A 23,725-nucleotide genomic window follows, 5' to 3' on the forward strand; every position below is an offset into this window, starting at 1 on the left:
TGTCATTGAGTAAGACTGCTTTTTTGACAATAGACTGCGTATTTAAGAGAAGGATCATGAAGGTGGTAAGGCCAATTAGTTGGGTGAGGGGGTGCAGTGTTCATAGAGGGTATTGGGTTGGAGAGCACAAGCTGTGGTAGCGTAGTGTTTGAGAGTGGGAATGGGGTGGGAACGCATAGTTAAGGGGAGGTAGAGGAAGTATTGCCAGTAGGAGAGATGGGGGAAGGGGGGCCAGTAAGAAGGAGAAGCGTCACTGGTGTGGATGAGGGGGAGGGGGGGTAGGGGATAAATCGGGAGGGTGGGAACAGGAGAGTGTGCGGGTAAAGCAAAAAAAAAAAGGATAATTAAAGGGACACTGGGTGATTGGACGATGGCAAAATTGAGGGGTCAATGAAGAAAACCTCTGCAGAAGTCAAAATTTATGGAGTCAGTGAAAGAGATGAGATATACTATAGAGAGAGTATATATGTCAGACAATGTGCTTCAAGCACAGTCTGACATATATACTCTCTCTATTTAATCCCCTGCTTCTTTTTCTATGCTCCAAGTTGTATTACTCCCTTGTTTTATTGTAACTGCATTCCTTAGCCTTTCTCTTGTTTAATGTGTTAATGTTTTATCATTACTATTATCATTATTTATTACTATTATTAGGATCAATGTTATTTTTTACCTTTTTGTTCCCTATCCACTTGTTAAATGTAAACCGGCATGATGCGATATTTATCGCGAATGCCGGTATAGAAAAACTTAAAATAAATAAATAAATAAATAATACTCGGTGGGATAATAGGTTCAGAAGGGGGGTAGTTGTACCTGATAGAATGTCAGATGGTTATTAGGGGGGGTAGCACAAAGATGGAGCACAAAGGGGCACACTAAGGGGCAGGCCCCTTAGTCGCGCTCCTGAGACGCCCAGCACAAGACGCCGAAGGCTTGTCTGCTTCCTTTAAAGGGCCTCCAACGCCGGATGTGATGCACCCAGGGTGGGCGGTCCGGAGGCATCGTGCGGCAGCAAATCGGGACCAGATGAGGTAGGCTGCTTCGGTCTCAGTTTCGGCCTCAGACCCCAATGGGTCACCCCTGCCGAATGCAGCGAGCCGGACGAGAGAGTGGGGCATCAAGTCGGGGGGGGGGGGTAGGTGCAGGTGGTGCGATGGCGGCGAGTCAGCGCGGTCGTCAGTCCCGGCGCAAAAGGAGCGAAGGAGGGCTTGCCTGCTTCCTTTAAAGGGCCTCCAACGCCGGATGTGATGCACCCAGGGTGGGCGGTCTGGTGGCGGCGTGCGGCAGCAAATTGGGCCCGGATGAGGTAGGCCGCTTCGGGCCCAGCAGCTTGCCATGCTTCGTGAGCAGTGAGATAAGAGGATAGGGAGGGAGATATCTAGGCCCATAGAAGGCGAGGGGAACATGAAGGCTCATAGTTGTGGCGGAAGAGCAGGTAGAAGTATAAAGGCCCATGAAGGATGAGATTTTGAAGGCCTGGGCAGTGGTCTTTTATAGGGGATGGGAGTGGTGGGAAGGAATGACCTATTCTCAAGAAATCTAGTATGGACAATTGAATAAGGTAAAATGTTCATATTTTACAGGATTTCAAACTGTGGCCAGTACCATCATGTATTTTGAAATTTTCTAATGACTTGCATAAGGGTGACATCTAGTGGCTAGGTACACACATGTTGATCTAGAGGAAGCCACGATCTGGCTGAAGCATATCACTACTGCGATGGCTGAGCCAGATATGAGGATGGGGATTAAAAAATGGTAACTAGATCCCATGTAGTTGTGAATGAAATCTCTTGCTAATAGAGCCTTGTAAAGACAGGCTGCTTCTGACTGAGCTTGAGGCTCAAAAGAGTAAGAGGAATTTGCTGGTGTAAAAATAAAAATGTATTAATTTATGCACAGAAAATATTTTGTTGAGCCATTTCATAATACCAGTGCTCCTTGTTTGGTTATACATTACTGGTTAACATTTATAGAGAAATGAAAACCCAAAATGCAGAAGATTTCAGGACAAAATTATGTATGGGTCTATATATCTTGTGCTCTGATAATCATATTAAATCTTTTTCAGTGGGACTAGTTTTCCAGGTGTATTGAAAAGAGCATTTCCACATATCTGTATTTCTTCTGCTTATTTAATTACACAATATTAACAGAGATTCATGGCACTAGTGATATATAATTTTTAGTAGGGAAAGATTTGCTAATAAAATGAAAGAGAACGTAATATATTTATGTACTAAATTTGTCTCCTTCATGACAACTTTCTGGCCCTCATGGGGTCACTGAGAGAGTCTGCGCTCTACTGTACTGCTCTCTGATTAGCCTCATGGGAGCTCCGTTAGAAACCGAAAGTGGAGAAACAAACAGCTAGCAACATTTTGCGGTAGGCTTTTTACATTTTGTTTAATTTTTTTATAGTCTTTTATATTCCACTGGGTATATAAACCTGCTGTGTACATATGACTCTGGCCCTGTGGTAAGCAAAGTTTTTAAAGTCCAAACCTTTTTCAGATATTTTGCAATAGCTTGATTATTCTTAATGCAGAGTCTCAAGGAAATAAATTAGAAAATGATTAGAAGTGAGCGGAGATGAGAGAAGAGAAAGTGGTGACTTATCCCGATAAAGTGAAAACTGATATGAATAGGAAAATTGTTTTCCTTCATCTAGCATGACAGCTTCTAATGAGGGGAAGGGCAAAGAATAAATGTTCATATTATCTCCACGCAACAACTAAGTTTATGAGTCTGAGCAAGCCACTAAATCTCCCTGCGCTGAAAACAAAACTGTATATTCCTTGGTCCAGGGTCTCTGTAGCTACGTGACCTAACTTGTCTTGCATTCTTTATAGAGACTTTGAGTACAGTAAAACACATTGTATTATAGCAGCTAAAGTGAGGCTCAGGAAGACTTAAGTGACTTGCTCAAAGGTCATAGAGTGTGAGTAGCAAAGCAGAGGTTGGAGCTCAGGACCCAGGAGCTCTCTGTAACATGTATTTTTGTGCCCCAGTCACTACATCACACCTATTCAGTTGTGCCTTCCCACTTGTTTTTGATATTTTGTGTCCTGAAACCTTTTGCTTTTTCATATTCTGTCCTCCAAAGAAAATCTTTGTTAGATAACCTGTAAGGCCCTGGATATAAAATATTTTATTTAGAGGTAACTAAGGCATTCAGCAGATGTAAAAAAAACAACTGATGTTTAATTGATGGTACATTTATTTTTAGGATTAATGCCCAGGATCCGTTATATGGACATACTCCAAGGAGAACAGAAAATGAAAAAAAAGAAATACAGGCCTGGATGAAGAGAAAGCAAAAGGAAAGACTGGCAGCACACCGGAGAAAACTGGACGAACTGAGAGAACAGGAGCATCACCCTTTCCAGCCTGGGGTAGGGTTAATGTGTGACCTCATAGCAGCAAATTCTTCCTTCTAAGCTGTGCTGTTCTAGTAACTTCTTTTTCTGTAGTGAGCTTTTGTATTCTTACTTTAGCGACACAGCACTGGGTTCAGGGCAGGTACTTATGAAAACGTTTCTTTCACAACCATTGAATGTTTAGTTTCATATATGGTGGCATGTAAACACCGATTTTCAGTTTTCCAATGCAAATTTTGAAATGGCTGTTGAAAGATTGCTGTTTAAACCTACATGAACATTGTTTTTTCTGGAAGAGGGTGGAATGACCTTTAGTTTCTAAATTATGAGATTGATAACTGCATAGCACATGAAAACTATTAAATATGACAAGCATATGTTATTTTTTTAATAGTTTCTATATGCAACATATCATTGCAGAAATTGTGATTCAAAATATTTTATTGATAGAAAAATACTTAAACAGGACATTTTTCTGTAGGCTAATAATGCAGTGTTTTAACAAATTATCAAACACCAAAGCTGCAAAGCAACCTCTGCAGAAAACACATTCAGCCTCATAATTAAGGTAGCCAGGTATCCTGCTTTATATAGGATAATCCTGTTTTTCTAAAGAATTTGTACCATATCCTGCCCAAGTAAGAACAGGATGCATGATTGTCCTTTATCTTTTTCAATTTGATCATATACAAAAAAAGAAATTAAACAGAATTCCATATGTGACACACTGGGCAGATCTAGGATTTAAAAAAAGGGGGCTCTAGATCAGGGCTTTCCAAACATGTCCTGGAGATCCCGCAGCCAGTCGGGTTTTCAAGATATCTGCAATGAATATACATGGGATAAATTTGCATATATGGAGTCTCCATTCTATGCAAATTTATCTCATGCATATTCATTGCTGATATCCTGAAAACCCAACTGGCTGTGTGGTCTCCAGGACAGGTTTGGGAAGCCCTATTCTAGATGATGGTGTACATCATTATCATCATTATTTCATCATCCCCCTACTGCTTCCGTTCTCTCCCTCTCATCTTCTCCCCTCCATATCTCCACTTCCACCAGGTTCTTCTTCACCTACTTCCTCACATTTCTCTTTGTCTCCTTTCCCAGATTTTTCTCTGCCTCCCCTTCCTCTTCCTCAGCTTTCTCTCCATCCTCTCCCCTTAAATTAATTTCCATCTGCTCCTGCCTCCCCCACCCAAGGTTCTTCTCCATCTCTTCCTCCTCCACCATGTCCTTTTTATCTGCCTCTGCCCTTGGATTCCTCTCACCTTTTTCTCTTAGGTGGTTCTCCTTCTCTCCCCTCCTTAGGTTCTTCTCCATCATCCTCTTCCTTCTTGATTTCCTACCATCAGCTCCCTCCCAACCTCTCTCATTTCTTTCAGGTTCCTTGGGGCACAGTACTATGAACAGATTGGGTCAGACTAGCTGGATAGGGATACCATGAGCTTGTGCTTTCTTTCCCCTTGGCTGCTTTTCCCCTATGCTGTGCACATGCTTTATTTATTTATTTATTTATTTTTAGATTTTTATATACCGGTGTTCCTGTATTAAAATACAGATCACATCGGTTTACATTGAAATATAAAAATTATGCCAAGAGGCGGTACATATAACAAGGTTATAGAACTTGGAAAACATGGAAAACAGATTCGAATAATAACACTGATAAAGTTGTAAAGTCTCTGAGAAATCAAATCATAAAATAAGGCGTAATTATCTAAGATAAATGTGATCTGCAAAAGGGATTGCGATGGTGAGAAATCTTGATAGCTGGAGGTAAAAAATAATCAAAGTTCTGGAAAAGCTTGGCTAAACAGCCAGGTTTTAATTTTCTTTTTGAAGGACGCGAAGCAGATCTCAAGGCGGATGTCTGGCGGGAGCATGTATAATCAGCTTTATAATCAGGAAGCACAGTAGGCAAAGATTAGGAGTACATGCTTACTGTATTGCCATGCTGCCAGCTTCTTGTTATTGCATTTGATCTGACTGTTAACTTCGTGGACCCTTGGACCGATCGGAACCGAAGGATGGAAGGCGGCTGAGCGGTACTCAGCACTGGTGCCGATCGGAAGGCGGCAGAAGCGGACTCGAGGGTGGCTGGCGGGTGGAACTGCGGAAAGCCCTATGCGACCAAGGGCTTTGGCGAGGAGAGTGGAGACGACGGAGCTGGTCCAGTAGCGGGAAGGTCTTCGCCCTGGAAGCCGATCCTCCCCCGAGAGGAGCTCGTAGGAGTTCGGCCGCTGGGACTTAGGAGGACCCGCGGGGGTCGAATCTGATGGAGTCCAAGGTTGAGTACCGAGGGGTCGTCGCTCGCCAGTCCAGAGTCAGGAACCAATGGATCACCATAAGCCAGTCCGAGGTCGATAGCCGAAGAGTCAACGGAAGCCGGTCCGGGGTCAGAAGCCAGAGGTTCACCGTAAGCCAGTCCGGGGTCAGAAGCAGAGGATCGTCGAAAGCCAAAGCCGAGTCAGGAACCAGGGAGTCACCGAAGCCGATCCGAGTCAGGAACCAGGAAATGAAGAGAAGAAACAGGGAACGGAGCAACTGGGAGCAGGCAGGACCTGAGAACCTCGTTGCAAGGCAGAGAAGAGGAGCTACTGCAGGGCTTAAATAGCCCTGCAGCGTCTGACGTCATCGGAGGCCGTACCCAGCTTCTCCCGCGCTGGCCCCTTTAAGAAGGGAGCTCAGCCGCGTGCGCGCGTGCGTCTAGGGGGCGGAGCCAGCCGTGGAGAGATGCCGGCTGCTCCGCCGAAGCGAGGACGCGACGGCAGGGGAGCCTGCAGGCCCGGGCGAGATGGAAACGCGCCGGGCCTGCGACGGCAGAGGCCCCCGGAGGCACAGGGAAGGCGGCCAGGAACCGGGGCTGCCTCGAGGTGAGCGGCGATTCCGGGGCCGACCCGGAATCGCAACACTGACTACCAAGGAAGAGTAAAAGTGATGGTAGATTAGCCTTTTAAAGGTGACAGTGTTTAGTAGAGCTTTTACCAAGGGAATATCCTGTATTTTGGAGATGTATTGGTGTCAATCTGACTTTGCCAAAATCACGGGATAGGGACAAAGTCCAGAGACTGGACTTTGCACATAGCCAAAGTCTAGTCCCTGGAATTTACCCTGTCACATGATAGCAGCAAAGTCAGGTCGATGCCATTTTGGAAAATTATATCAACCATGCCCAGAACTAAGGAGCGTTCTACCTACACCCCAACAAAAGATTTTGGAGAGGTAAGGGGGAGCTGAGGGTGGGGGTATGATCAGGGTGTCCCCCACCAGATCACCAGGGTCTTTTTTTTTTCAGGTGTGGGAGGGGCTTAGGGGAGACCACCAGACCCCAGGGATTTTGTCTTATTTTGACTGAGGGAGGAGTGGGGGATGCTGCAAAGGGGGGGTTGTTTAATGGAATGGAGGGGGTTTTGCTTAGGATGAGCAGTTAGTTTTAAGAACAAGGAAATGGGTTTGTGAAGGAAGGTGGGAGGTGTTTTGTGGTCTCTAAGTTTTTGTTTGTTTGTTTTTTAACTTTATTATGGGACCACTTTAGCAAACAGCCCCACTGTGGAGCATGGATCTATCCAGACCCCTGGAGTCAATTCTGCATTTTGGGGGGGAAGGGTGCAGTTTTTTGGAGGCCTGTCACTTTAACAGATCTCACGAGGACATCGGATGTGTGTACATGCATTAGGAAATTTTATGCATGCAATTGCATGCAAAGCAGCTAATTTTAATAGGGGAGGAAATCTTGAAGATATTTATTTATATATTTAGACATTTTATATACCGTCATTCCATGTATAGATCACAACGGTTTACAATGTGACATTCATAGTTATTACTTAACAGACAAACAATGGTTGGTATTTATGGACATGCATTAATATTAACAAATGAAATTATCTAGAGTGTATTAATAATTTATCTAGTATTTAAGGTAAAGAATATTTTAAGTTACATCAAATGATCATGTTCACAATATAGTCAGAATATGTTTGAGGTAAAGAGTACAGTTGTTTGAGGTAAAGAGCACAATAAACAGCATTTAACACACAATATTGCCTTATTGCGGTTTAGTAAAAGTACCTTTAAGCTTATAAACATGCACATGCGCAAGTCTGCCTAGTATGGGCTCATGTAATGGCCTGGCTTCTCAGAACGCAATCCCTGACTCAGGTTCATTGTCATTGGAAATCCCAGGCACTGCTTATCTCCCACAGTCTGATGATAATATTCTTTAAATTGAATCATAAATACTGAGCAGGTGCAGGTTGTCCTTGACGGGGGAGGATCTGAGTATCATTAGTTATACCAATGCTGTCTTCCATATTTCAAACGTTCCCAGTCTCTCCAAGTCCAATATAGACACCATATTGTTCCATACGATTCCAGTTCTTTCTTAAGTGTAGCCCGTTTCGGCCTACCACGCTCCCGATTGGCCCACCAACGCTGCCCAGGGACCGCCCACAACGCCGACGTCCTCCCAGAAGCCACAAGGCCTACTTAACTGGTAGGCAGGCCCCCGGCGTTCCTTCTTCTCGCCGCACCCGACCCGAGGCTCCCACGGCGACGGCAAGGCTCAGCGCGACCGGCGCGTGTGACCCATCGGGGTCTGAGCAAAAATCAAGCCCAGCACCCGTTTCGGCCTACCACGCTCCCGATTGGCCCACCAACGCTGCCCAGGGACCGCCCACAACGCCGACGTCCTCCCGGAAGCCACAAGGCCTACTTAACTGGTAGGCAGGCCCCCAGCGTTCCTTCTTCTCTCCGCACCCGACCCGAGGCTCCCGTGGTGACGGCAAGGCTCAGCGCGACCGGCGAGTGTGACCCATCGGGGTCTGAGCAAAAATCGAGCCCGGCGCCCGTTTCGGCCTACCACGCTCCCGATTGGCCCACCAACGCTGCCCAGGGACTGCCCACAACGCCGACGTCCTCCCAGAAGCCACAAGGCCTACTTAACTGGTAGGCAGGCCCCCGGCGTTCCTTCTTCTCGCCGCATCCGACCCAAGGCTCCCGCGGCGACGGCAAGGCTCAGCGCGACCGGCGCGTGTGACCCATCGGGGACTGAGCAAAAATCGAGCCCGGCGCCCATTTCGGCCTACCACGCTCCCGATTGGCCCACCAACGCTGCCCAGGGACCGCCCACAACGCCGACGTCCTCCCGGAAGCCACAAGGCCTACTTAACTGGTAGGCAGGCCCCCGGCGTCTCGCGCCAGGCGTCTCGCGCAGAAGGAGCGCGACTAAGGGGCCTGCCCCTTAGTGCGCCCCTTTGTGCCGCTCCTGGTGCCTCTCCCGCAAATTCCTACACCCCCTCCCTCCCTCCCCCTATACAAATCCCTAACAAACATAACACGCACTAGCCCACCCCTATCACCCACAATGACTACACCACGCTACATTCCTAAGATCCCACACCACTACCAACACTTCACCTCTACCCAAAAAGCACGCCCTTTCAGACGCCTCTCCAACATCACCATCAACTCCAACATCCTCTGGTCTGCAATCACCATTATCACACTCATCCTCATAAACGCCCAATCCATTACCAAAAAAATCCCCATCATACATGACCTGCTCCTAGATTCTCTACCCGACATCTTCTGCATCACTGAATCCTGGCTGAAAAGCACAGACACCGTACTTCTAAATCAACTGCCCAGAAACACCTATAACATATTCTCCATTCCCAGACCTAAAAAAAAGGAGGTGGCCTTCTCTTCTTAGCACACAAAAAACATAAATTCACATCACACTCTTTGAACCTACCACCCCCTTTTGAGACCAACTTATTTAAATCCAAAAACCTCCAAATACTCCTCCTCTACGCTCCCCCCGGTCTCCTCCAACACAACCTCTCCCCTTAATCGAAGCCATAACCACCCATATCAACTTACAGGAACCGGCCATTATACTAGGGGATTTCAATCTCCACATAGATACCATCCCTCTTTCCCCCACATGCGAACTCCTCCTTTCCACCATGTCAGCCATCGGATTCACCCAAATCATTAACACCCCCACCCAAAAATCTGGTCACACCCTTGACCTACTCTTCTCCAACAGCAAAATATCCACCATAGGCCTACCATCAGCCACCCCAACCCCATGGTCCGACCACAACCTCATTCAAGCCAAGTTCCAGATTCAAGTACCCCCTACAAAACCTGACAAGCACATCATCGAATTCACAAGCCATGCTCCAGCGACGACCTGGCTCAACAACTACCTGAAGCCTTAAGACCCTCAACAAAGACGACGCCAACTTGCTACAAATTCCTGGATTTCCATCAACGCCAACCTAGCCAAAACCCTATGCCCAACAGTCAGAAAAGAAATAAATACCTCAACTAAACACAAATCCCCATGGTAGCACCCAAGAACTAAAAAAAGCAAAACAAACACTAAGACGAACTGAAAAAAAATGGAGAAAACCCCAACACCAGAACTGAAAGACAAATACAGAACACTACTTCACAAATACGCAACGGATCTCAACACGGCAAAGCGAAACTTCTACGCAACAAAGATACACGAATACCAATTCAACCCCAGGACCCTCTTCTCCTACGTCAAAGAACTAACCAACTCAACTCTGAACGACTCAGCCACGGACACCACCTCCATCTCCAGTGAAAAACTAGCACACTTCTTCAAAGACAAAGTCAACAACATCATCGCCAAGATTCCCACTACCCACCTTGACACAACAGAAAACCTCCAACTCAACTCAACATGGTCACATTTCACCCCTGTGGCCTCGACAGAAATAGAATCCATCATAAAAAGAACCAATCCTGCCTCTCATCCCTTAGACCCCATCCCCATCAAAACCTTAAAACTAATCAGCGAGATCATCACCAAACCTATAACCGACATCATCAACCTATCACTCGAGCAAGGAATATTCCCCGACAAACTCAAACTCAAAAATGCAGTAGTGAAACCCATCCTCAAAAAACCCCAACTCGACAAAGCTGATCCAGCCAACTATAGACCAGTTTCCAACCTCCCATTTATAGCAAAGATTCTCGAAAAAACAGTCAATAATCAACTCACGGATCACCTTGAAAACCATAACATCTTGCTACCTCAACAGCATGGCTTCAGGAAACTATTTAGCACCGAAACTCTCCTCCTCACCCTCACCGACACCATCCTCAGAGGACTCGACTGTGGACATCATACCTCCTGATACTCCTCGACATATCCGCCGCCTTCGACACCATCAATCACAAAACACTCCTCTCAAGACTCAAAGAGATCGGACTAAGAGACACCACAATCAAATGGTTCGAGTCATATCTCCATAACAGATCATGCAACATCAAGATAAAAGCTTCCGAATCCTCCCGAATAACACTTACACATGGCGTCCCACAAGGCTCCTCCCTCTCCTCCACCCTATTCAACATCTACCTCCTCCCCCTCTTCAAGCTCCTCTCAAAATTGGACCTCACCTACCTGGTCTATGCCGACGACATACAAATTTTACTCCCCATTAACAAATCCATCGAGGACACCCTAAACAGATGGAACCAACTCAGCACGGAAATTACTCAACTCCTATCCCAACTATCATTATGTCTCAACTAAAGCAAGACTGAAATCCTACGCATCTCAAATGAGCTCACCTCAGCCCCCCTCAGCATCATCACCTCTAATAACACAGGGGCACAACTCACAACATCTACAAGAAATCTGGGAGTGACCATCGATGACAAACTCAACCTCAAGCGTCACATCTCCAACATGATCAAAGATGGATTCTTTAAACTGCAAACACTAAAAAAACTCAAACCCCTCCTCCACACACAAGACTTTCGAACAGTACTACAGTCAATAATTTTTTCTAAGCTGGATTACTGCAATGCATTACTCCTTGGACTACCTGAAACCACCATCCAACCTCTTCAAGTACTGCAAAACGCAGCCCCAGGACCATCACGAACATCAAAAAATGTAACCACATCACACCCACACTAAAAGAACTTCACTGGCTGCCCATCGCCCAAAGAATACAATATAAAACCCTCACCCTCATCCACAAAAAAATAAACAACGAGATGAACTGGCTAAACACCGCCATTCTCCCATACTCCCCCCAAAGAAGCCTCAGATCCTCAGACACCGGCCTACTCATCATTCCCAGCTCTAAAACTGCGCACCTCTCCTCCACCCGAAGACGAGCCTTGTCAGTTGCCGGCCCCACCCTCTGGAATTCCCTCCCACCCCTTCTTAGGAATGAACCCTCCACTCAAGTATTCAAAAAACAACTCAAAACCTGGCTCTTCAGAAAAGCCTTCCCCCCTGATACATAACCCCTGCACTGGGATCCAACCTCCTGCACTGGAATCCAACCTGCCTCCACTGTTCCACCCTGATCTCACCCTCCCCATAATTATTTATATATCTACCTCCCCTCTCCCCTCCACCCTCCCTCCCCCGCATCCCTTTTCAGGGATCCCTATCAGGTTATTAACTACAACGCTTCCTCCCAATCTCCTTTCTAAACATTATTCTCTATAGCTCACGTATCCTTTCAAGTTTAAATGTTATGCTTTTTTCAATATTAATCAGTTAACATATTTACCGCTTTAACCATTATGTAAGTTACTATGTTACAATGTAAGTTATCTTGTTACAATGTAAAATAAGCAGTCCCTGACTTAAAGCAGTCCCTGCCTTATTGGTTCTTGTTTCATGTAAACCGATGTGATATCTCGATCGAATGTCGGTATGTAAAAGTTTTAAATAAATAAATAAATAAAATTAAGTCTTATAAACAGGGCTATTTCAGCTGTGGTGCTTGTTTGTAAAAATAAGCAATAGTTAGTCTTGCTGTATGTCAAAGCTTACTAGATATAAAGACACAGTTAGCAGCAAGGGGTGATTAGTAATTTTAATGATGTTCAGCTTAATGTCCTTCCAGAAATCATATACAAAACCATAATCCCATTATGTGCAAATACATGAGCCCAGCTGACCTAATCCCTGCCAACACAGAGGATGCGGTCCACTAAATTTATAAAAGCAAACATCTATAGATGCAATGAAGAGATGTAAACATTAATTCCCTCTTCTTATAGCATATATACCACATGCCATATTCGTTATCAGTCATTAGAAGTCACACTGAGTTGTACCTCCAAATTCCACTTTTGAATATGATTCTAGGAGTTTCAAGAGCTGCAGGTTTGGTTAATAAACACTTGTAAATACAAGAGAGATTTTTTTGAGCAAGCGCATATGCAATTCATCACCTGTTCCAAGAGGTCACAGCATCTTAGTAACCAGCCAGTTTCCACATGCCGTGTCACGAACCTTCATAGTTAAATATATAAATAGTATGTAGGTCTGGATGTAGTGAATTCAGTAACTGAATTCTGAAAGGATCTGAGGGCAGTGCACTGCCAAAACTCTTTAGAAAACAAAGATCAGCTGGGCCTTTGTAGAGAGAATATCAGATGTTTTATAAAAAAAAAATGTACTCTCAGTCCACCAAGTCTTGAGTGTACGCAGTTATAACATTGCTCTTACCTATCTGTCTATTGTTAACTACCAGTGGAAAGATGTGAGCTAAATCTAAATAAAATAAAATAATTATCATCAGATATGTAGAAATGTGATGTATTGTATATTGGAGGGAAGGAGAATAGAGACACTAAGGCACAGTGGAGATTGCAACAGCTCTTTTAGCCATCAAGTATCAATGGCCATATTTACTGGTCAGTTAAAGACTCCTAAGTTATGAATAATGCAAAACTTGTAAATTATACTGTGGTAAAATAGATTACATACTGAATTTTAGTCATTTGATTGACAGGATAGCTTAATCCTTTCTCAGTTTTCTCTTAATGTCAGCCTAGATATTTCTTCAGCAGGTACAAACCTTCACATCTTCTTATTATCTTGACCCTATTCTACACCTCCTAACTCTTAAATTTCCTTTGTTTGGGTAAATGCTTATTATTTATCTTTCACAGCAACAGTATCATCCCACATCAAAGGAAATCAAACAGAGCCAGAAAATGAAAGAGGAGAAAAATAAGTAAGTTATTACCTCAGTCTAGTAATGCTGTTCTGAATCTATGCTTACATCTCACGTGTGTCTGTAAATACAAGTTTTTCTTCCTAACTACTGTTTTTCTTTCAGTAATTGTGTCTGAGATCTTCAGACATATTGCACTTTGGCTCAGAAATTATTTCTAGCTTTTGAAAGAGTCCTTTTCATTGAGTTCTGCCTTTTATAAACAAAGTTTAACCTTTTGAACTGTGATTGAAAGTACTTTGATGCGACGTTTACTAAATAATAGACAGATTTCACTGAATTTTTTAGCTACAAGCGACCTCAATGGATTCACACAGATAGATGGACAATGCCATCCAATGGCTTGGATCAATGCATCTTCCCAAGCTGACAGTTTTCATAACTTGAAACTTTTGAACTGATTACCAGGCAATACTGCCAGTTGCCGCTCAAGTCTACTGCTCCTGCTTAACATTTCTGTAGCACTGCTAGGCATACACAGCATTGTACAGATATATATATAAGAGACATTTCCTGCTCCATGGAGTTTACAATCTAGCTAAAAGACACAAAAAGACAATTAACCTTCTAGTTATCACCTATTACTGTAAAACATGCTTAGTCTGACACGATGAAGATCAGCAGGAGTCAGGGTTTTTGGAGTTCCAGGCAATCTCAAGAGGTAGGTTTTTAAGTTGAACTTCAGTACAACTAAAGAGGGAACAAGACGACCCACTGAGGAAGGCCATCTCAGGCACATGTGCTGCAAGACAGAAAGCACTGATCTGGAATTAGCAGTGGAGGAAAATGGCACAAATAAGAGCAGCTTACGCAATGAACAGAAGTTAATGAGTAACATAGTAATGACAACAGAAAAGGACCAAATGGGTCATCCAGTCTGACCAACAAGTTTCTTATGGTAGTATCTACCATGACGTGCAGGTTAGTCCATGTTTCTGTTAAGGATAGCAACTGCCACTCCATTAAGTTATTCAATAAGCCTTCTTGAAAATTCAGGCAATGCTGATATGTTTTGCTTATGGACTTGGCCTTAGAAGCAGTCACTTATGACTGCGTATCAGTACCCCAGACTGTAAAAGTCAGAGCCTGTGTTGGTGGTCATTTGAATCCAATTCCTCTTCTACCCACCCCACCCCATCCTCACCACCATCAAAGCGGAGAGTGATAATGTAGTTGCGTCATAAGCATCAAGGCTTATTGGTTAAGGCAAATAATCCCTTGCCTTCTGTTAAGGGTAGTAATTGCTGCTCCTTGCAAGTTACCCCCATGCTTATCAGCTCCCCAGACCTTAAAAGTCCAGGCCCTCATTGGTTGTTGTCTGAATCCAACTCTCCTTTTCCCCTTGCCGTTGAAGTGGAGAGCAATGTTACAGTTGCATCAAAAGTATCAAGGCTTATTGGTTAAGTGTAGTAACCACCATACCAGCAAGTTACCTCTATACACCCTTTTCTTCATTTCCATCCTCCAGCCTTTAGGGATCCACAGTGATTATTCCATGCCCCTTTGAATTCTTTGACTGCTTTCATCTTCACCACCTCCTCCAGGCATCCACCACCCTCTCTGTGAAAAAATATTTTCTGGTGTTGGTTCTGAGTCCTCCCCTGGAGTTTTATTTTGTGACCCCTAGTTCTACTGATTTTTTTTCCAATGGAAAAGATTTGAAGTTTGTGCATCATTGAAACCTTTCAGGTCTGTATCATATCATATCATGAGGAGGGATATAGGGGGAGAAAAGACAGGAGAGGTAGCCTGGATCTATAGAGTAAATTGCTTTTTCCTGTAGGAATTCTGTACTAGCAGCTAAATGATTCACGCTGATGGGTGACATCACCCAATGGTACTAGTCAAAGCAATTTCCCAAACTTGATACTTTTGAACCACACTACCAGCTGCCACTCACCCCTTTTGCAAAGCTCAAAAACAAAATTAAGTGCAACTCCACAAGGAGAGAAAGAGATGGATTGGGTAAACCAATGGACTGCTTTTATTAGAGAACCACAATTACAGGTAAGCAATTTCACTTTGTCTAATAACAAGCAGCCTTACACAGAATTCACACAGGTGGAGATTGCCAAGCTAAGACTGTCTGCCATTTTGACCCTCTTCTAAGTGCAGATGGACTTCTGCAATCAGAAGAGGGTCAAAAGGGAAGGAATTGTGCACTCACTGAATAGATTAGAAGGCACCAAAAATGCAATTTGCCCAATATATATTTTAGAGCAATAACTGAAATATATAAATGAAAATGCTAACAATTCCCCAAAGCAAAAGACGAAGTAGAAGAGTTTTAACGCACAACCACCCAACAGGTTGAGCATGAATAAAACAATATAAATTGCTGTCTTTTATATGGCTTAAACGATCCGACCTCACTTTGGCCAGAGCTAAGAGCATTCTTTCATACATGATAGCTGTGAACCCCAGCAACCTATATCAGACTCTGAAATTAGGGTGTGAGTTAGGATTTAGAAATTCCTGTTGGCTGGAAGTTAGATCCTATAAAATAAACCACCGTAAGTGTTATGCAAAAAGGGGTTCAAGCAAAAATGTATTGCTGTATGCCCAAATCATCAAGATTCAACTGCAAATGCAATAGGACAAACGTCAATGAGCAGATCCAATCAAGGGAATCTGAATGTACTGAGCCAAAAATTGCCTTCGATTTTCTGAAGCAAGTCATTTTTCCCTTAAGGAATTTTAAGGGATATATGCCTTAGCTACAACACTAGAAATCAAATAATAAACTTCAAGAAAACCCTGGATCAAGGCAAATTGTGTTTTGGTGGATTTTTCCACAAGCATAGTTTCCATGTATGATCACCAGCAGAGGACTTGACAATGCTTTCTAGACTGTACTTTTAGTGCAGTTAAACCTGAAGGACCTATGAGCTCAGTACCTTGGAGAATGCACCAGACTGAAATTGTCCCTTCAATTAATCTTGTCTTTATGAAAAACTTTTATTCACATGCCCATTCAGTGTCCTAATTCCTAATGTCTGCATATGGTTCATCAGAGGTGTTTGTCACATTCTTTGAAGCTGGAAGAGACTTGAGTTCAAGTTTTTTTCTGCATTAAGATGAACAGAGATCCCAAGATGAGATGTGCCAACTGGAGAGGTTAGATGAACATCACTAGTCTCTCTGTTAAATGTACATTTTTTAGGCCTGGAAGTCAATCATTAGGTATGGCAGGAATGAAATCAGACCACACAATATTCCCTTTAGAGTAAAAGTGCTAAGACTTTCCTCTGATGATGGAATGCAGAGATGAGGGCACCTGAGTTTACAGGTGAGTCTGCATCTTCATTAAGTAATATAATATTACAACTCTGCATTGGTTGTGGGAACACTGAGCAGCTATGTTTATTGTGGGGACACTAGATTTTCTTCAATAACAAAAACTCTTCTGCTATTTATTTATTTTAAAAAAGTATATACCACTTATCTAACATTATAAGTAGTTTACAAAACTACAGTCATAAACATTAAATCAATTAATATAAAACAAAATTAAATGATATTAAAACATATACATAACATAAGACAATATACTTTACATGCTGGCAGTAAGGAATATACTTTGTATGCTATATCAGTACTTAAACCCTCTTCATATCAAATCTAATTATTATGGGATTTCCTTAAAACTTAATTTTTTCAAAGAATTACTTCAGATACTGTAAACTTTTTCATATATAGTGCAATAATATTGATAAAGCATTACAAAATAAGAACAATCTTTTAATACTTAAAAACTGTAATATCCTAATTCTTTAAAGAACAGTAAAGGCATGAATTACTGATAAATTGGTCATGCCTATCCCAGAATATATGTTGATTGTCTGCCTAGAATGAAATCTGCTTTATCATGGTTGATTAGGTTAGGAATGTTACCGTCAGAAAAGAGACCCCAGACAACTGGTCCGTAAAAGATAGACTTTATTTGCTAGCAAAGATGCAGACGAGACAAGTGCTCTAAGTATCTGCATGACAATCCCCCTGGGGAGCTGGCTTTTATACATTAATACTGATAAGTAGACGTTGCTTACAGTCAGGCTATTGCACACGTCAGAAAGCAGAAATGAAACTAACTTGTAAGTTACAAAAACGAAACTTAAGGCAGGCATTTCATAGCAGCAAGCTTCTCGTTAATACAGTACAGGATTAAAAATCACACAAAATGGCAGTGCGTTTCAGTGCATTCCAAAGCGGGCTCCGTTAAACAGGGGTTTCCGGCCAGGTTGCTGCTGGAGGTCTGTTACAGGATGTGTGGCCGGATGCTGGTGATTGTCTGTTGCTAGGCAGGATTATGAGCTCCTACAATCCCCCCTTTGATACTTCAACTTCCCACAGAAGGCGCAAGTATCAGCACACGAGGTAGAATCTGAAAGGCAAGAAAATAAGCATTAGCTAACTGGCACCAACCGTCAGTCCTAAAGTCCCGTCCAGGTCGTTGGTTTCTTCACCGGTTTGAGACGAGGGGCTCCTAATGAGATTCCCTCCCCTTTGTAGCCGGACTATCCCCAGACGGAACATTGACCGTTGGTAGGCGTCAAGGATATTCAGACAAGATCGTCCTCGTCTGTGTCGGGAGGAGGAGCAGTGGGAACCGGAGCGTACATAGAGAGAGACATCAGATGGGTGGCAGTACGGCGGTCAGCAATGGCTTCCATCATGGAGTGAAGGTACCTAAGTAATAGAGGAAGGCACAGTGGGATTATATGACAGGAAACAAGAAACAGGAGAAGGGGAAACAGAAAGCACTTCAAACCAGGGAGGGATGAAAACCAAGAGGAGAGTGATCCCCAGTCGAGCGAACCTGTCCAGGTCTGAACAGGAACATGTGCCAGGCGGACCATCCGATCGGTGATTTCCTGGATAACGTGACTCTGGTCATCAATCTGTAAGCAACAATTAGACAGGTTAAATTTCCCGCAGACACCTCCTTCTTGGGCTAGGAGGTAATCAAGGGCAAGTCGGTTCTGATATACAGCAGTAATGAGTTTAGTATTTTGTTTAGCCAAAATAGTTAGGGCCAGCGCCGAATCGTTGGTGAGTAGCTCAAGCACAGCCTGCAAGCGGATAATGCGGTTAAGCATGTAAATCGGGGTCCGGTAGCCATATGAACCGTCCTCGGCCCAGGTGGCTGGGCCGTAGTACTGCACGATACGCTCAGGGGGCCAATCTTTATCAGACCAGTCCCCTATGGGAACCTGAGCGTCTTGCCGGCGCCAACTGGTGTCATCGGTTCTCAAGGAAATATAGACCGGGATCCCCCAGGGTTTTGCCTGCGGTCAAGGGAAGGAGAAAGAAACTGGGGCGTATGGTGGCCAAGAAGCAAGTGCCGTACCAACGATATGGCAGGCGTTCATAGGCCCGCTGCCCACAAACGAAGTAGTACCCGTCTGGGGCAGTGAATCGTGTAGAGATATCAGCAGCCGAATCCCAGGTGCGATTCAGGTGGGGCTCAGTCCACTGAGGGGATGGAGCCGGATGGTTATCTGTCTGCCACCAGGAAGATCCATCCTGAGAAACAGTGAGTACGCCTGTGCACGGTGAGTCCCCTACAGGAATGACATACAGGCGGGAGGGTGCACGGGACAGGCAATTGGTGCCGATTACGTCTGCCTGAAGGGCCCATTCATAGGGTTTGGTCGTTCTGGTGTAGCTAATATTGGAAGGGTACAAAGCGTCCCAGTTAGACTGGAAGACTTCTTTCGCCTCCCAGGGCCATCGTTCTCCCATGTTTGTACCCCCACGTACAAAACAGTTGTTTGCTCCCAAGGCGATAGCGATGTTTTCCGCTAAGTTCAGAAACATATTTCTAGCTTGATATGGTATGGTATGTGGTTGGAGGTCCTCAGTAACCCAGGACACTTCGTCAAAAAAGGATTGATATCCTACCACGGATGTGGTGTATTGAATTGGGCCGTGTGGTTCCAGGGTCTGGCGAATGGTGATATATGTCATCGGGTCTAGTCCTGTGCCATCTATGCCAAGGATCCATGTGCCCTCCCAGGTGGTTCCTTCTCCACAGAAGGGCATTTTGGCTTTGGGAGAGGAACCGTCCCGGGTGAACCAGGTGATGGAGACCCTATTTCCATCCAGGCGTCGGCAATCAGTGAGACCCTGGCACCCTGGATAGCCGCCTCCAGTATAATCACAGACTCCGTCCCAATCTTGGCCGCCTGTGCAGGGGAACCACTCTGGGCACATCCAGTCGCCACGTGTAGGGGGGTGTAAAGGCCAGCAGAGCCATTTGTGGTTTTGGCGATATGCCTGTCGCCACAAGTTGGACCCGCAGTCGTCATGAGAGCGTGGGTGGAGGTCCATAGCAGAGCAGACGTCGAAACTCAATTGGGCGGAACTGGGGCGGTCACCGAGGTGTGGGACTCTGGTGGAATTGACATAGTACAGGCGCGCTCCCCCCGTAGGGATATTTGTGCGCATCGTTGGAAACCTTGGGAGCCCAACATACAAAGTTACATTTAGATACCGAGGGCTAGCTGGTGAATGACAAATGGTTAGGTTGGCCTGAAGACAATGGGAGCAGGACTGGAGGCCTTGAGTAGTGTTCACTGCGCATGACGGTAAGGGGTTACATTTGTCAGGAGGAAGGGTCTGGTGGATGATAGTGGACGTGAGGTTATACCCTCCCGGAGTGGTAACCCGCACATGTTTAATGCACTCGGAACAGTTTGGACTCAGGTCGGCGCTGTGACACTTGGGAATGACTTGGATGGAGAACAGGAGTACCATGGCGTTCAGGAGATGGTATCTATCAAACTGAGGATGGTCAAGGCGATCCATAGAAGAGCTGAGCTGGTGATGAATAGTGCGCAAATACACCATTTCCAGGGGTGGTCAGATGGACAAATGATTGCCAAACAGGTGAAGGCGAGAGCACAAAAACACCACTTCCAAGGAATATCAGATGAGGTCGGCATGCGGGATAACGCCTGCATGGTGAGAGAGATAAAAATAGGGTAAGGGTGAAAACAGTAGTGGCGCTAGACAGTCGCATGACAACCCCTAATTGGCCTCCCCAACCCAAAGAGGGCACAGATGGCAGTGGAAAAGGTATCAGCTGGATCGGGGGGTTTCCGCCGATTTCGGCGAAGGGTCATTTTCAAGTCACTGTTGCGGGTGACTTGGCACTGCGGGGTCGGGGAGGCAGGCTTAACACGGGTCCAGTGGATCCAAGAAGGGTTGCCAGTTACTTTCACTGCAGTCGGAGTGGTTAATAATATAGTGAAGGGCCCCTTCCAGTGAGGCTGAAGACAGTCAGAGTTGTCCCACTCCTTCACCCAGACAAAGTCATCGACCTGGAACGTATGAGTTGGAGTGGTCAGAATCAGGGGCTCATTTTCGCAGGCATGTATACGGATTGCTGAGACTGTCTCGTGAAGTCCCTTGAGTTGTTTGCTGAGGGAGATTTCCCCTTGGAGGTGCAGGGAGTCAGGAAATGACGGAAGTGGCGGTGGCCGGGCATACATCATTTCGTAAGGGGTAAGACCGGATTTTCTGGGGGTACACCTGATGTGCAGAAGGGCCAGAGGTAGAGCATCAGGCCATTTGGACTTAGTTTCCTGACATAGTTTGGCTAGTTGACTTTTTAGGGATCTATTGGCCCATTCAACAGATCCGCTACTTTGTGGCCTCCAGGTACAGTGCAGATGCCAATCGAGGCCTATGGCCTTGCTCAGTTGTTGGGTGACTTTGCTGGTGAAGGCGGGTCCATTGTCTGAGTTGATTTGTCTGGGAAGATCGTAGCGAGGGATTATCTGGTACAAGAGTAGGGTGGTGACTTCCTTGGCTGTCTCTGTTCGGGTAGGGATAGCCTCGACCCAGCTGGTGTATGTGCAGACGGTTACTAACATGGCCTTGTATCCTTTGGACGGAGGCATGTGAGTGAAATCGATTTGGCAGACTTGGAAAGGACTTGTTCCCCGGAGGATGTGTCCTGGGGCCGGACCTGGCCTGGACCGGGGGTTATTCCGGGCACATGTGATACATCTGTTAGCTGCATGTTTTGTCCAATGCGTAATACGATTAATATAGTAGGTTTTGTCCAGCAGTTTAGCCAGAGAGTCGCGACCGAGGTGGGTATGGTCGTGTGCTCCCTTAACGATCGTCCATGCAAGACTCTCGGGTATCCAAACTCGGCCGTCCTGTAAGAGCCACCACCCATTCTGCTGGTGAAGGCCCTCATTATGGGCCCTGTCGGTCTCTTCAGATGCATAAATGGGAGTCTCAGTTGGAAACTGGAGGAGTGGACAGAGAGGTGAAGAAGTCTGAAAAGGTTCCTGGGCCGCCCTTTTTGCAGCTTCATCTGCTCTGTGGTTGAGATCCGATTTCCTGGTATGTGCTTTGCAGTGCATAACGGCAACCTTACGGGGTAACCATACTGCATCCAACAACTTGCACACTTCCTCTGCATTAGCTATCTGTTTGCCTTCTGCAGTCAGAAAACCCCGTTCTTTGTACAGTGCTCCATGAACTTGAATTGTGAGGAAGGCATACTTAGAGTCTGTATAGATATTGACAGTCTTTCCCTCGGTCAGCTGTAGAGCTCGGGTGAGGGCGATTAGTTCAGCTCGTTGAGCAGAAGTCCCCGGAAGGGGCTGGGCCTCAATGACTTCATCTTCAGATACTACTGCATATCCGGCGGATCTTATGCCTTGGGTTATCTGGCTGCTGCCGTAGGTGAATAATGTCAGTGAATGGTGGCCATGACTTCTTCGCAGTCATGGACGACTGGCTCCGGTGCTGGCATGAGGGTTCAGGTTACTGCTGTCCTGTATCTGAATTTCAGGCGTTTCACAGAGCAGGGCCTGATACTTGACAAGACGTGAGTTGGTCATCCATTTCGGCCCATGAGTTTCAAGCAGTCCCCTGATGGTATGGGGAGTGGTTATCTGTAAGGGTTGGCCGAATGTTAATTTGACAGCTTCAGGTATCAGTAAGCATATGGAAGCAATGCTTCGGAGGCAGCCGGGCCATCCCTTGGCAACAATGTCCATTCCTTTTGACAGATATGCAACGGGTCGTTCCCATGACCCGAAAGTTTGCGTCAGTACCCCAATTGCCAAGCCTTTCTTTTCATCCACGAACAAGTGAAATGGTTTTGTGACATCAGGTAGGCCCAAGGCCTACCTGATGTCACAAAATTGTGACCTGATGTCACAATTGAAGGAGGACAGGGCCTCCTTCAATTGGTTCAGATGCCTTAGTTCCTGTGGGTCCCAGTCAAAGGGCTGGGATTCTGCCTCTGGGCCTCGCAACTTGTCATACAGCGGTTGCACAATGAGAGCGAAGTTAGCAATCCAGATTCGGCAATATCCTGCAGCTCCTAGAAATGCACGGAGATCCTTTTTACAGGTGGGTACAGGTTGATCTCTTATAGCACTGGTGCGGGAGACTCCTAGTCGGCGAGTGCCTTCCCTGAGACGGAAACCCAGATATTCGACTTCCACTTCGCAGATTTGTGCTTTCTTCTTGCTCGCATGATACCCCTTCAGGTAAAGCGTCTTCAGTAGTTACAGGGTCGATACCGCACATTCATGGTATGTTTCCCTAAAAATCAGGAGGTCATCCACATATTGCACAACGGGTCCATGGTCGACCTGGTACATCTTCAGGTCCCTGGCCAGTTGTTCTCCGAACAGAGTGGGCGAGTTCTTAAACCCTTGGGGTAAGCGAGTCCAGGTATACTGTTGCTTTTCTCCGGTCTGGGCATCCTCCCAGGTAAAGGCAAAGATTTTCTGGCATGTCTCCGCTACTGGAACCGAGGAAAAAGCATCCTTGAGATCAATAACACTGTACCACTTGGAGCTGGAGGAAACTTGAGCCAGGATTGAATACGGGTTTGGCACCAGCGCTACCAGATCTGCCACCTGATTGTTCACTTTCCTTAAGTCTTGCACGGGCCGGTAGTCACTGGTGCCGGGCTTTTTGACTGGCAGCAGAGGTGTGTTCCAAGCTGACCGGATCTGTCTGAGGATACCTAATTTGAGAAGCCTTTTAAGATGGGTCTGTATGGCTTGTCTAGCCAGATACGGAATGGGGTACTGAGGTTGATTTACAACTTGGGCATCAGATTTCATTTCGATCCACAAGGGGACTGCATCAGTGGCCACGCCCCCAGGGTTATTTTCGGCCCAGACTTTAGGCATGCTATTCATCAATTCTCTCCATTCCTTGTTGAGGGGCATTTCCTTTTCATACCGGTGACCTACAGGCCCGGCGACAAGTGGGAGGTGGAGCCTCCACTCTTTTTGAATTGGGCAGATTAAGGAT

General features: G+C 45.4%; 1 protein-coding gene across 5 annotated transcripts in view; it reads left to right on the forward strand.

The window, feature by feature from the left end:
• The window catches only part of CPLANE1 (ciliogenesis and planar polarity effector 1), a 453,269-nt gene that overhangs the window by 383,135 nt on the left and 46,409 nt on the right, over positions 1-23,725 (forward strand). For all 5 annotated transcript variants that reach the window (XM_029578626.1, XM_029578651.1, XM_029578642.1 and 2 more), the window contains 2 exons: positions 3,233-3,398; positions 13,362-13,426. In XM_029578626.1, coding sequence (XP_029434486.1) covers positions 3,233-3,398; positions 13,362-13,426 — 231 coding nt within the window. The remainder of the gene's footprint in view (positions 1-3,232; positions 3,399-13,361; positions 13,427-23,725) is intronic.

This window comes from Rhinatrema bivittatum, chromosome 1, assembly GCF_901001135.1.
Source record: "Rhinatrema bivittatum chromosome 1, aRhiBiv1.1, whole genome shotgun sequence".
NCBI lineage: Eukaryota > Metazoa > Chordata > Amphibia > Gymnophiona > Rhinatrematidae > Rhinatrema > Rhinatrema bivittatum.